At 42.7% G+C, this 15,497-nt stretch overlaps 1 protein-coding gene across 3 annotated transcripts in view; it reads right to left on the reverse strand.

Moving 5' to 3' along the window:
- arhgap45b (Rho GTPase activating protein 45b) overlaps positions 1-15,497 on the reverse strand; it is a 60,515-nt gene that overhangs the window by 16,815 nt on the left and 28,203 nt on the right. For 2 of the 3 annotated variants that reach the window (XM_039766710.1, XM_039766708.1), the window contains exons 6-13: positions 13,012-13,122; positions 12,829-12,909; positions 8,906-9,082; positions 8,665-8,802; positions 2,816-3,006; positions 838-989; positions 659-751; positions 249-347 (exon numbers count right to left, since the gene is read on the reverse strand). In XM_039766710.1, the coding sequence (XP_039622644.1) occupies positions 249-347; positions 659-751; positions 838-989; positions 2,816-3,006; positions 8,665-8,802; positions 8,906-9,082; positions 12,829-12,909; positions 13,012-13,122 (1,042 nt within the window). The remainder of the gene's footprint in view (positions 1-248; positions 348-658; positions 752-837; positions 990-2,815; positions 3,007-8,664; positions 8,803-8,905; positions 9,083-12,828; positions 12,910-13,011; positions 13,123-15,497) is intronic. The other variant, XM_039766709.1, reaches the window with a different exon arrangement.

A 15,497-nucleotide genomic window follows, 5' to 3' on the forward strand; every position in this document is an offset into this window, starting at 1 on the left:
TACTGCTCAGGGTGTCATAAAATCGTGACATTATTTATCCTGAAGCTACTTCTCATGTCCTGCTCTGGTTTAGTTCAGACTTTTAGTGTGATTCTGAGATGTTTGAGAAATGTTGGCACAGGACTGCATTTCTATGTGCACCTTGTGTGTCTTATCACCACCATGGAACTGTTTTCAAGATGAGCAGGCCACTAAACTATACAATGACACTTCTGCTGATAACTTGAAAATGAATATTTGGAACCTACTCTGTTCAAACGAGTTTGTGTTCCCATCTTTCTCATCTGCTTCTTCGTTTGATGACATGGTGCCTGTGGAAGATGTTCTAGGCAGCTTTCTAATGTCTCCTGTCAAAAAGAAACACGTCACCATTTTGTCACTACAAAGATAATTAATTTCAAATGGTACTTCTACTGAAATAAATTAGTCATTTCTTATAATGCTATGACATCACAAGGGGCTGCAAGTCAATAGCACGCTCTGTTTTAGGGGCTAGTGTAGAAGCACTTATGCAAAGAATTATTATTATTATCATTAACGCACAGTTAGGCAACAGTGAGATTTTTTTAACTACGGTGGTCAGGTTCAATCTTGACTCCATAGTCACTTGACTGACCTGCTTGATAGATCAAGGCACAACTTTCTTTGTTGTTGGTACCTGAACTTGTTGATGGGGAATCCAGTCCTCCCATGCTGTCCGTGTCACTGATTGTAGAAGGCCAGGATTTGTGGGACTGGTGACCGCGGCCTGCTATGCAAAAAGCACCAAAAAGAACAAAATAAGGTTGTGTTGTTGCAGTGGAGAATGAGCAGTGTTGGCGTCCTCCCTTGACTTACCTCTCCTCTCAGCATGAGACACACCAGAGCCCTCACTGTGCTGTGTGGCCTGCTGACCGAGTGCTGCGTCCTCCGTGGCAGATGGTGACTCAGTATTGGTGCCACTCTTGTCTTCAGTGGTAAAACTATCATGGCGGAGCCTTCCCGGCAAGCTGATTAAATAAAAAGTAAATGGCAATTATCACAAAGGGGCCTCCCAAAATTAAAGGCATTCTGGTCTTTGGAGTCTCTGTGTTTATTGCAAAACACATGTTAACACTTGACTAAAGCAAAACTTAACTTAATAATCATCAAAATTAAAAGAAATAAACATTTGAAATACATCAGTCTGTGTGTAATGAATGAATCTAATATACAAGTTACACTTTTTGAATGGAATTACTGAAATAAACCAACTTTGTCATGAGATTCTAATTTTATGACCAGCACCTGTACAGTGGATTCAGCCTCAGTGTGGGAATATGGGGTTACCAGACAGACTGTGATATGCAGGGTGACCCAAAAAGAGAAGCTTCTAGAAGTACAGGGGCAGGGTGGAAGGAAGTGATCAGTGATTCCCAAAAAGCAGGAAACCTAGCAGATACCTCAGAATGAGAGAACTTATGGAGGACTGGATGGCCAAAAGGTGTCAACACATTTTTCCATCTAGGTAAGCTGGCAGCATGTTACGCCTTGGAGGCTGAGACCAAGAAAGACTGAAAGCAGGTCAGTACTTTTTTCTCAACCTGCTAGGGGATAGAAAATTGTCCCTGACTGAGATAAGTGGCACCCAGTGGTCCATTTTAACTCTTTCAGGGCGGATGTCGACTTTTGTCGAAATTCAGGGGTAGAGGACAGTAATCAGCCATAAAACTCAACGTTACGTTTTAGTTCGACTCTCTTTGCTAGAAGGAAAGTTAGCTTTGTTGGTTTACCTGCGCATGCGTGAGTAGCGAAAAGCAAACAACCTCTAAAATGTCATCGACATCTTGCGAGAGACCAAAGCGAATGTGCAAAGCAAAATACTCCGTGAACGACATTTTGCATATTATCTCCAAATCGGACTCTGACTTGTCGGACTCTGATTTTGATGCAAGTGATCTGAAGATGGAGATTGAAAATGAAAGTGAGGTACCGGCATCAGCTGATCGATCCCCAGCTGTTCGTATTGCTGAACACGCTTGCATAGCTGATGCACCTATGGCAACGTTCACCTGGGAGGAGCGCCACTTACGATGACAAGAGGTACAAACCAGATTGTGCCACACTGCCACAACAAGACAGGCCAGGCAGCCGGCGCACCGCATATTCCTACCGGCCATCGAGCTGCCCCTACACAACCACATGAGACACTGAACATGGCACCGACAGCAGCCATAGCAACAGACGTTTTACGTTGATTTACATGTGAAACCTTTGCTTTGTGTGCTTTTCAGAAAAGTGAGTTGCCTGCAAAAAATATTCAGCCCTCAAAGAATTAAATGAGAAGGCTGAGAAGCTGCAGTATTTTCAACCCTGACCTTTAAGGACTACTAAGGGGCTCAACCCCTAGCTTTGCGGCCAAAGAAAGTACTTCTGGGGTTTGAAGTGAAGTGACCCCAAGATGGGGTTTAAAGCTCACTGGAGTCGGTGGAACTGATAGGTGAAGGCTGACTGGTGGGAGGAAGTGGATGAGAAGTGGGCTTTTTAGTATGCTCTTGGAATGTGGGCAAGTAGGTGAGCCACCTTACCTGACACAAGGCCCAAACACCCAATTAGGAAGTCACAGAGGAGGCGCAGTGGTATTTTCAGTCAGGTTTCTCTTTTACTTTGTGCTCCTTCCAGTAATTTCTCCTTTGTTTTAATCATTTTACAAGGAACACGGCCATTATGGTTAGTGTCCTTGATATGCAGTATCTCGGTCTCAGGAGAGACAGCATGTAAACACTACCAAAATCCACCATAAAGATATACCAGGTGTTTTACCAAAGAGGACAGTTCATTCAGGTGACATACTTACTGGCTAGAGGAGGCTGCATAAGGCTCAAAGTCATAATGCACCTCGACTTCCTCTGTCAACTGCAGCTGCTTGACGTAGGCAGCGTACTGCTTCCCGGGGTCATACGACTTGCTGTTCTCACACAGGGTCTGGTAGTTTACAGGCAGTGGGGCGGTCACTCCATGCATGTTCTGATAGTAGGAGATGGTAGCCTGTAGTAAAGAGGAAGTGATGTTATCCATAGGGTGACACATTTCATTGACTCTAACTGTCAGCCATTACTTCTCTTTACCAAAGTACAGTTCGACTTGATTTGGTTGTTCATCTGACTCATTCTCCACACGCTCTACATATCTGAGTACTAACGGATTAGCTTAGCAGTGTGGCTCTGGCCTGTTGCCTCTAACTATGCTTATCATGACTATAATTCTCCAATGTACATTCTGTGTTCAAAAATATTTAGACATAAAAGTAGTGGTCCAATTTATATTAAAGTGAGCATTCTTAGCCATGCAGATAATTAGGTTTGCATGTCCTGCCTTACAGCTCCATGAGATTGGGTTCTACTAGCCTTGTCAGTCAAGTCACATCACTATGTGGTGTTTGTGTAGTCTCTGCGTGTTCATGTGGATTTCCTCCCAAAATCTAAAGACACTCTGGCTGGGCTCATTGTTGACTATGCTGATAGTTGTATGAGTGAATGTGGTTGTATCTGTCCAGCAATGGTTCCCAACTGGACTTGTGGTATAGCGGGTCCACAGCTCATGTCAAAGGCCACTTTTTTAAAATAAATAATCACCGCACTGGCGGCTTAGCGATGGGGCATGGTGGTGTGTGGCTGAAGTAGTTCCCGGGGTGATTTGTGATGCGGGCGGTCCTTGCTGAAGTGCACAGGTGAGGAGTCATCCGCATCCGTAATTGTTCCCGGGAGCTGCTGACTGCCACAGCTAGTAGGGGAGAAAGAAGAGAACAGGAAAGAATAGCGGGAGGTTACAGGAGAAGGCAGGAAGCAGGAGGAGAAAGCCGGTGCAGGAGAGCGAGCGAGTGCAGGCTCACGTGTAGCTGAGCAGGGAGCCTGAGTGTTTGGCCGACACCCGAGGAGCAGTCGTAGTGGTCGCTCCCACTGAGTTTATTGTGAGTGACCGGAAGGCGGATGACTCGCCGCATAAGCGCGTAAGGCCATGGAGGGCAGCGGGAGTCGGGACTTGGGATGTGTATTCCCCAACGTGAGTGCCCTGGTCGCTGGGGAGCCCAAGTCGCTGTTTGGTGGAGCCTAGCTGAGCCAGGGGTCGGTGAGGTGAACCGATCAGCCGAAACAGGCAGAGCAGGTCAGCTGCAGCTAGGGTGACTCCCCTGTTGTGGTGCCCGTCTGGGAGAAGCAGAGGAGCCACCAGTGGTAGAAGAAGGATGCACCAGAAGGACAGCTTCCAGCCATTATTTTAGCCTCGTTGTTTTAAAGGGTTTTTCTAATGGATTTTAACTCCCACCTTTCACTCATTGTATGGATTATTTATTTAAGGATTTATTTCAAAGCACTGCATTTTATTTTGAAAACCTTGTTTTGTTTGTTGTTGTTTTAATAAAAGCACTTGGCACTTTTGCACCATCCCCTTGCTTCATTGTTTGTGCCTCACTGTACAGCTCATCGGTGACATTACTGACGGTGTCGGGTTCAGGGCTCCCGGAAGGACGATGGGAGCGAACCTGCATCTTCACAGGACTCTGGTGCTAGCAGAGTACACTGGGTTAAGTAGACTTAGAAGATGGATGCTCACCTACATGACTGCTGCACTCACTACTGCCACTAGAGTGCTGCACATTAAGCTTTTCAAAAAATTACGTTAACTGGATGAGCATTTGTCAGTATTATCCAAGAGTGAGCATGATGGAGATCGATTTACTGGTCTTCATGGGGTCAGATTGACAGTCCCATTTACTGGCATTATGGATATGACAGTTAGATGATGCTTACAGAGCTGGTAGCAAAAAGGCCCTAATACCCATTATGAACCTTCTAGAAGGTCCATCATCAGATGGCTAGCTGATTATGTAACAGAATTTGCACATTTTGTACCTTCTGGCTCAAGAAGTTTGCAGAGGGGCCTCTGGAAAAATGTCAGTTCAATGTTGATTTACACCTTTGTTATCTGCACAAGTTGATCCTGGTATAAGCTGGAGTTTAGTTGGAGTTCAATTTGGAATGTAAATGGGGGAAAAAACACAGCTAGATGTCTGCTAAATCTGCTGCCTTGGATTGTTGGATAATTCCTTGACCAATGGGGTAAGACAGAACTCTGTTTCTGGCCTACACTATCTACAATTGAAAACATCACTAGCATTGTCATGAGCAGCCCAGCCTGCCGTTGGGTAGTATTGGGTCATTTTAAGTAACCTGAAGACATGTGAAAATGACCGTAGTGCAGATTGGCCAACATTCTCATATGGTATGTCACTAAGACCATGTGGGTCACCATGAAACACAATACTAGGTTAACCCCATTAGCTTATTAGAGGGCAGTTGACTTTATGACTGCTGTAAATGTCAAAGCGGACCCTATGTCACTCTGTACACCTTTCATGGCAGGCTAGCCTAATATTTCCCAAAAGGACAATGATCAACAACACACAGATGACCTTTACTTTGAATGTTGTCACACACGTGCGCATGGGAGGCAGCTAAAGGGCTTGAGTGAAGGCAGTTCTGAGGCATGCCGGGATGTGGCAGAGTGCACTGACTCTTTTTCTCCCTTTCCTGTAGACCATTCCCGGGAGATTCCACCTGGCTCTCTTGACATCACTTCCGGGACCGAGCCAATGGAAGCAGACCTTACCAGCTCCGGCCCCTCTGACGTCACGTCCGGGCTTGATCCAATGACTGAAGAACACGTGCCCGATCCTTATGACCTCACTTCCTGTCTTCCCCTTTAAAAGCCTGCCCCTTTTCCCTTTTCCCTCAGTCTTATTCTGGACTCAGTTGTATGCACTTCAGTGCTGTTTTTCTGATAAAAATGACCTTTGCAGCCGGGTTATCATATTATACGGGTGGCTGCCCCAAACCTTTATCTGTTCATGTCTCGTTTTTGTGACAATGTCTAGATGCAAACACTCATCCCTGCCCACACATATCTCAGCACCTGTCCTGTATAGAGGAATTCTGCAATGACAATAAACCTGCCTAGTCCGAAGTCTCCGAAGACTGTTAACTAGAATGAACAGGATGTGCCATGGGATGCCATTTGGTACCTGTTTACCTGCGTACCAAGATGCATGGCTGGTTGTGTTGTTTTTAATCAACATTAATGTGTATTTCTATTTTTGACAAAAAAATTTGCTCTTCTTCTGGAATAATTTGTTATTCACCATTTACCAGTTCAGAACATTTATGTTTATGAAAATTTGGACCCCTGCTTCTGGGTACATTTCTATTAAACCTTTAAAAATGAAAAATATTTCTAAACAATATTTCAAAAATAGAAAATTGGGAGTCCAAGCATCCAAATATGGATGTTGGAAATCCTAAACAGTGAGTGATATATAGTGCCATTCATTGTGCACATGATTCTGATGTTTAAAAGATGCATAAACTGTATTTATACCACTGAAGCCCACACTGGTAAGAGAGCAGCTTTTCTCGGGGGTCATATAGTGAATCACTAGTAATGTCCTTGTGCTTTCCAATGTGCTCTTTATCTTGAAGGCCACACCATCTAGTAGTTATATGCCGTATGCACGTTACAATGTTTTTATTTAAAAACTTCATTTTAAAATGAAAATGATCTCTGTCCACACTAGCATTTTTCCCATTGTTACAATACAAAAGGTACTTTTGTCAACACTAAAATGACCAAAAGTGCATATCTCAGTATACTGCTGCTGGATTATGTGAATTTCCCCTTGGGATTAATAAAGTATCTATCTATCTATCTATCTATCTATCTATCTATCTATCTATCTATCTATCTATCTATCTATCTATCATGTAGTTATCCCCCCGCAGCATAGCCGTCTTAAACTTGCCACACACTCTGCCATTTTGGCACAATTTTTCACACCCAATTTGTAGTTGCTGACAGATTTTCTGCGTCAGCCTGACTTTCAGCTTCATCAGTCCTTGATTCACGTGCAGAATCAGAAGGCTTGTGGTGCCCGATTGCACCTTATGATTGGTCTGTCGTACGATCTGAAGATTTTCTGTCTTGTCATGAATACTCAGTCGGATGTCATGTACTGTGTGCAGTCTCGTGAGCTGATTTTCTGAATACGCCATCAAATACCTCAGAAATTAATTGTGCAGCAACCGCAGTGAATTGGCATTGTATACGTATAATTTGAGAACGCTTATCGTGGCATGTCAATAGGACCAAATGTGCTTGTGCAGTATGATCACATATACGACTGGTGACTATCTTGCAGTGTGAGTAGTCGCCTGGCCACAGTTTCTAAAAATCTTAGTGTTTATGCCTGGCATTATCCAAAACTCGCAGTCCTTGAAGGGGTGTTAACTTCACTGGCTGTTGGATTTATTGCAAAACTGTAGTGCTTGGTAAAATGATTTGCCTTTATGTGTATGTATGCAGCATTCAAACTGTACACAACACAATTTAGATGCATACAAGTAAGCAACACAACAAGTGCCATAGAAAGGAACTCTTCTATGCCTGCTATGTTGAAATATGTTTTCCTTCTGTGAAAGTCGACCAATCAGAGAATGAGATGTTGTAACAAGAGGGATCAAGAAGCCACATAGTAAGCAAGAACCAACTAGAGCTTGACTGGAGTCTGTGTTTTCAGAAATGTTTATTTTTGCCCATCCACAATGAAACTCTTCTCCGCCATTTTTAAAAGTATTTGGTTTAAAAATTTGGGTTTAGTGTGGACAATGGTTGAAAACGGAGACAAACAAGTTGCATTTTTAAACAAACATTTTGCACTAGTGTGGACACAGCTGTAGAAAAAAAAACTTGATTACAGGTCAGCTAGAGTTACAATAGCTGTAAGTCTTGGGGTGTCCAGCTTCCAGTCCTGGAGGGCCGCAGTGGCTGCAGGTTTTCATTCTATCCCAATCAGTGACCAGTTTTCACTGCTAATTAACTTCTTTTCACCTTCATTTTAACAGCTCTGTTTTTAAGGCTTCAAGTGCTCTGAATTGATTCTTTTCTTAATTAAACGACAGCCAAACAGAAATGAGAGGTAAAGTGGGTTTCAAAATCCAACCAATTTATTAATGAGAAGTTGATCCTTGCTGTTAATTAAACCCGTTATTTAATTCCATGGCTTGTTGCTGCACTCATTCTGTCACAGCAGACATTTCTAAAAATTGATTTTCCGTTTTTTCTAAGAACACTGTCAAAATGATTTGGTGACCTGAGTAGATTTACCTTTCTTTATTTTCAGATATTGTGTAATGGGAGGCTGGTTAGATGGTGGTGTGTTGGCTCATTTTGTGTCTCATTATTGTTTGGCTGCTAATTAATAAAAAAGAAACAATTCAGGGGGCTGTGTCAAGTTAATTAAAATGAAGGCAAAAGTAGTTAATTAGCAGCAAGATGATGGTTAGAATGAAAACCTTCCGCCACCGCGGCCCTCCAGGACAGGAACTGCCGTAACTGCTTGTGTGAGAATGAAACTGGAGTTAGGATTTGGAGGAAGTGGAAGGGTTTATTTTAGGACCCCCTCACTCCTATGCCTCTTACTGATTGAAAATGCAGCTCATGGCACAAATACTTAAAAAATGTTGACCAGTTCAGTGCTGGAGAGATAAGTGGGCTAAGTGCTTCCTGAATCTCTTTGGTCTAACCATAAATAAAATGAAGATAGAATAAGCTAACAATTGAGCTGACCAGCCTACTAGAAAATGTCCAACTCCTCACCGATCTCATGGTCTGGTCACTCTGCTTGATGATCTCTTGCAGCTGTCTCAGGACATTGACCTTCACATCTTCTAGCTCCTGTTTCTGAGTTTTGGCATCTGCTATGCAAGTGCGGTAAGTTGCTTCTGCCTCCTCAGCCTGTTGGAGAAGCATATTAAAAAAATGAAATAATGCCTGACCGGAGGGGCAGTTTACACCATAGCTTAATATTTTATTTATTATCAATTAAGCCACCTCTCACCTTATTGCGAGCCTCTTCTTCCAGTCTCCTCTTCTTCTCCAGAGATTTACCAGAGTTGGTGTTACTGCCATGCTGGTCCTCTTCGGCCTTGACCGTAACGTGCTTGGCCTTATCGTACTCCTCACAGCGCATCATGAAGATCTGTTTTGCCTTGCGCAAATTTGATTCGGCATCCATCTGTCCACAGACACAAAAAAAAAAGGTTACTCTCTCGACTGGAGAAACAGCTTTGATGAACATTTTTGGGCTGAGGGCTTGTGTGATAAAAAACTATATATTGGAAAAATTAGCCTGAAAAACTCCCAGGTCATGACTCTACAAGAATGAGCCATGTTGGCTTATGGTATATCTATGGGAGCACAAGTGCAACCTCTGTTTGTTTGCTCTTTACGTACAGTTTTGTTTTTCAAACCCCAGACTTGGAATTTGACAAACTTCTCACCACATATCATATAATTTTCAATCTTCTCACCCCAGGGGCCGTAATGAGCGACATGATTGATTACGATGTGATCTATCAACAGAGAAACACATTGCACAGATGGTGGTGGTGGTTTGATGGTTAGCACAGTTGCCTTTCAATATGCAATTTGGGTTTTTTCTCCTGTCCATCACATTTAAGGCTTAACAGAAGTTGTATTTTCTAGCCAAACTGAGGAGCAGATCTCTTAATAGGTCCTGTGCACACGCTAGTGCTGACGTACTTCCAGTGAAATCTCAGGCAGCTCAGTCACCTCCGTTGTCCATACTGCAGTTGTGATTTTTGTTTAGTGGCAAGAATGTCAGAGGGTAGCTCTACAACTGAACATTTTTGTGTACCTTTATGCTGAGCTTCCATTAAGTACAAGAAGGAGCTTAGTTTTTATATATTTCCCTTTGATACGGAAATCTTTTTTTTTTCTTATTCATTTTATTGTAATCATTCCACACAAATAGATCAATTTTTATAAAAAAAGTAGGATTGAAAAACAAGTCCCCCCAAACCCAACCCCTGAGAGAGAGAGCATGGCCAATGGAGTAAAACTTAAGGCTTGCAAGCATACCTAAATTGACGAGTTTAATAGGACAATAGAGATGAATGGAGAAGAAAAACAGATAAGGAGATCATTGTTTCTTCAGTGCTTTAAGAGCTTATTCTAAAATATTATTGATTAGATCCCGCCAGGTTTTGAAAAAATTCTGTACAGATCCTCTAACTGAATACAGGGGGTCCTCGGGTTACAACGTTTCGAGTTTACAACACTCACTCCCATAAAAACTTAAAAATAATTGAGACATGAGAAGGAATAAAGGTAAGCACTCATTTTTTCTGTTACTACAGTACAGTGTACAGTAAAGTATATTTATGTCCTTTTCTTTTTTCTCAGGCTTAGATTTTGTGTTTTTATGTTCTAGATTATGATTTTGGAAATGTGTTAAGATAGGTAAGTGACTTAGGCTAGGGTGTGTTTCGACTTACACCAAAATTCGGGTTACATCACTGTTGTAGGAACGGAACTGTGTCGTAACCCGAGGACCCCCTATATTTGATTTTTTCCAATTTCAAATAGTATAAAACATCGGTTTCCCACTGACTTGAAAGAGGATTCTTCCAGTTTAGCAAAATAAGTCTGCGTGGCAATAGTGTAGTGAAAGCAATCACAGTTTGTTTGTCCTTCTCCACTTTAAACCCATCTGGAAGTCCACCAAACACAACTGTTAGTGGATTAGGAGGGATTGTGACACCAAGGATGTCTGAAAGGAATTTAAAGATTTTGGTCCAAAATGATGTTAATTTGGTGCAGGCCCAAAACATGTCACCCAGTGAGGCTGGGACTTGATTGCAGCGTTCGCAGGTTGGATCTTGCCCTGGAAACATTTTGGACAGTTTTAAACGCGACAGATGTGCTTGATATATAATTTTGAGTTGAATAATTGTATGCTTTGCACATATGGAGCTCGAGTGAAGTCTCTTGGTGCGGAAATCTAATCTAACTGGATCATCACTATCCAGAGAGAGAACTTTGCGGTAAGTCCCCAAACCTGTGGATTTTCTGAGGGTCTGAGACAGGGCAGTGACTTTTGAAGAAGGGAGAGGTCCCTGCATTGTTTGAGTGGAACAATTTCTCTGTTCCACTTCCAAGAACAGGGGTTTAGGAGAGGAGAAAGTGACCGAAAGAGGATGACACACTGGGCCAGGAGGAGGATGATGAAATCCTCAAGGACCACAACTATGCTTCGGCTCTGGATCCAGCAGTTGTCAACCTAGCGCTTGATGAAAACATGTCTTTCAGAGAGGAGATCCCCCAAATGAGGAAACAAGCTGAGACCCTTACAATGAAGCAGCGGTTTAGCATTCTCTGTTTAGGTGGCTCAGACAGAGACATTCACTTTTACACAAGGTAAGCTGTCCAGCAGACTCATGTCATTATGTATTGTAGCATCGGCTCCAAGTGCCATCCATCCATCCATCCATTTTCTAACCCGCTGAATCCTAATACAGGGTCACGGGGGTCTGCTGGAGCCAATCCCAGCCAGCACAGGGCACAAGGCAGGAACCTATCCTGGGCAGGGTGCCAACCCACCGCAGGACACACACAAACACACCCACACCCACACACCAAGCACACACTAGGGCCAATTTAGAATCACCAATCCACCTAACCTGCATGTCTTTGGACTGTGGGAGGAAACCGGAGCGCCCGGAGGAAACCCACGCAGACACGGGGAGAACATGCAAACTCCACGCAGGGAGGACCCGGGAAACGAACCCGGGTCTCCTAACTGCGAGGCAGCAGTGCTACTACTGCGCCACCGTGCCGCCCGGCTCCAAGTGCCACAATGGGTAAATTCTTTGTTCTTTATATGGCTCTTTGAGGTGATTTGCTATCCTTAAAAGGATTTCTTGCCTTTTTGCTGCACTAGTTGGAAAACACAAGTGCAACTGTGCAGAGCTGCTGTTTTTATCGGCACTCCTGCTACTGATGATATAATGCCAGTTCGTTCTTTTGGTGCTCATCCCTGGCAGATGTAACTTATCCAGCGCCGTTGCAGTATTAAGCTTACATAAAAAAGGACATAGCAGCACTAGAAAAGGTCCAGAGAAGAACGACTAGGCTGATTTCAGGGCTACAGGGGTTGAATTATAAGGAAAGATTAAAAGAGCTGAGCCTTTGCAGTTTAAGCAAAAGAAAGTTAAGAGGTGACATGACTGAAGTTTTTAAAATTAAGGGAATTAGTCCAGTGGATCGAGACAGTGACTTTAAAATGAGTTCATCAAGAACACGGGGACACAGTTGGAAACTTGTTAAGGGTAAATTTCGCACAAACATTAGGAAGTTTGTCTTTACACAAAGAACGATAGACACTTGGAATAAGCTACCAAATAGTGTGGTAGACAAGAAGACTTTAGGGACTTTCAAAACTCGACTTAGATTTTTTTTGGAAGAAATAGGACTGGCAAGCTTTGTTGGGCTGAATGGCCTGTTCTCGTCTAGATTGTTGTAATGTTCTAATGTACATACATATTCACCTGTCCCTGAATAAAGTTTAATGCCTAATTATTGAAATTCTGTTTTTTTTTAAAGAATCCCAATGTAATCACATATTTGTCAATGGAAGTTCACAGTAGACCCAAGTTTGTAATACACAAAGATCTTATCTTCGTAATTGTGGATATAACTTGGAACTTACAGTTTGGGGCCCTTCTCTTTTTTATCTCCTGACATTTGCGACAATGTTTGAATATTGCGACTTACATTTTTTACCATAAGTCTGAGCACGTCTTGAAGCGATCGGGTGAAAAACGCCTTAACGAGTCTGTTTTGATACCAACGGCAGAAGTGCAGCAGCTGGCTGACATGGAATCCGGAAGAGAGCGGGCATGCAGCCCTTTGCAGATCATTAAGTGAAGACAGCTCATCATTACCCATGTGCTCCCTCACCAGTTTCCTCTGAGCCCGATGCCACTGCTCCTTGATCTCTTTCCGCTTCTTCTCGTGTTCCAGTCTGCGCTGCATCAGTGGCTGCACAAAATGGGCAAATGAAATGCATGGGTCACATTGAAAACCAGTGCACACTGCAGAAAGAAGCAATACGGCTCTGTTTCTTTATTTTCTGGCACGTACCTGAATGAACGTCTGGCTCTGCAGAGTAGTGGCAGCCTGTATTAACCCGCAGCTCTGCTCCATGTCCTGCTCCAAGGCTTGCTCATAAATGGACAGGAAGGGCATGTAGGGCTGGCAGGGGAAGAACATGTGGAGAATTTTATGTTTAGTCCAAAAGGCCATCAGAAACAGGGCTGTGACATCTACAGTATATCCAGTAGCACAAGTGACAACTGCCCCTTCATCGCCATTTTCTTCTAAGAATATTTCCCTGTAGGGAAGTCACGTATATTCACAAACTGTCTGCCACCTCTTCGGTGACCAAATTCTCATTTTAAATGTTTTTCAATTTTTAACATAAAGTTCAGCTGTGGTTTTACAGATGGCTTTTCCTTTGTGAAATGACAGAAGTTTACGTAATTTGCATTTCATTTCTAATACTGTAGAGTGGTTCCCATTTTACAACAAAGAAATGTAATCTCAGGTGGAAGAGAGCCTATGAGCAGTTTCAATTTCTGTTGCTTTATATGGATTTGGAAAGCAGACATCTGCTGAGGTGGCTTTGCTCCTCATGCACACAGTATGGAGACAAATGGCGCTGAAAGACAGGGGTGTCACAAGAACCCATAGTTCAGTAGCAATTTAGTACTAAAATTCAGAATTGTAGAGATATTCACTTTTTTTACTGCATCAGTAGTACAGAGTAAAAGTCGGCACTGCACTCATATCTGACTGCATGTACAGGAAACTATTTGGGAACCCGTTTGGAAAACTGACGTAAGAAAATGACTGACAGTAGTGATGCTGCAGCACCACAAAAAAACGTAATGCTTCTCAAGAAGACAAAAAGCAGACGTTTGGACCACCGAAAGCATCTGTAGCAGGGAGGAGGTGGGTGACAAAGACTGCTGCAGGGGCCTGTATTGCAACAAATCACCCAAGGGGTGGTATTCAGTATGTTATAAAGATGATTAAAAAGTTGATTTAAAATCGATACCTACTGAAGCAGCGTATTGGAATGAAAGCCTAAAAGCACAACTGCCTCATCATATTATGGAGCTGACTGAATCTCTGCCGCCTAACAGTAAAAGTTACTTACGACTTCTACTCACTCAAAACCCCACCGTCGACTGTTCCCTTTCCACCACATTCTCAACAACTGTGACTTAGCATACACCATAAAAATGATTTGGTAATCAGTCTGTGGTGCTTCATTCTCTTTCATCCTGGTGCTGATCTATTGCATAATCTGCTTTTTTTTATTTTCTCCATGAAAAGTGCATAAGGCTAAAATGTTCATTTTTTCAGTGCCAATGTTCAATGCCAAGTGTTCTGTGTTCACCTGAGTAACAATATGCAGGATGTACGAGGAGAAAGGGCATCCTGGCTGGGAAAGAAAATGGTTTTGTACCCAGACGGGAGGCCAGAGTGGAACATCAGATGGGCTGGCCAGCGGGATGGAAAAATAACTTTGTGCCCAGCCAGTATATAACAAGTGGACAGACAAGCAGGAGCCAAGAGTTGGGGGCTGTTCCAATCCCCCATTCGGCAGGTGGCAGTGGTCTTTGTATGGCAACCCAGCATGGGAGATGGAGTCCAGAAGTGAAGCCTTGTCAGAGTCCCTGCGTGTGGTCAGGGGAGGACCTCCCTACTTTCTTTATGACCTGGAAGTGCTTCCAGGGAGACATGGCATAGCATCAAGGAGTCAGAGTTGGGAGGCAGCAGGCAACTCCCGAAGGAGGATGGAAGGAGGAAGAAAAATGTCTTTTTGTGTATTGCGCATCTGGTATTGGAAAGGTGATTGCAGAGAAGTTCTTTGTTTAAATAAATATTGATTTTATCATAGTAACATGTTGGATATTACTGTGTCTTGGGGTTGGGGCTCCCTTGTGGGTACCAGGTGGACAATTTGTTTGCCACTTTCAATGAGAAGTGAAGTAAAATGCAAGCTTTTATTGGCTAATCAGTGAGTGACTCACAGAAATGGTGGTGCCTGACCCACTACAAAAAAGGCAGCACCCTAACCAAAACAAAAATGGCTCCACGGTTTAATTAAAACATGAAAACTAACAAATGACTTTTTCAATTCTCAATCTTAGATAAGGGAAAGTGATTCCTTCTGGTTCTCAATGTTGGGACAAACTCAATCAATCAATCAATCAATCAACATTTATTTATATAGCACATATTCATACAAAAAAATGTAGCTCAAAGTGCTTTACAAAATGAATAGAAAAATAGAAGACACAATAAAAGATAAACATAAGTCAACATTAATTAACATAGAATAAGTAAGGTCCGATGGCCAGGGTGGACAGAAAAAACAAAACAAAAAACTCCAAAAGCTGGAGAAAAAAAATAAAATCTGTAGGGACTCCCAAAATAATTTTTGAAATAAAAAAAAATTACTTCTGGCGCAAGACGTTTTTCAATCTTTGAAAATCACAACACAACCCACCTTTAGAATGTAACAATTCACTATCCTGTGTTGAATAACGTGGTCTCGG

The sequence above is a fragment of the Polypterus senegalus genome, chromosome 10 (assembly GCF_016835505.1).
Source record: "Polypterus senegalus isolate Bchr_013 chromosome 10, ASM1683550v1, whole genome shotgun sequence".
Lineage (NCBI taxonomy): Eukaryota > Metazoa > Chordata > Cladistia > Polypteriformes > Polypteridae > Polypterus > Polypterus senegalus.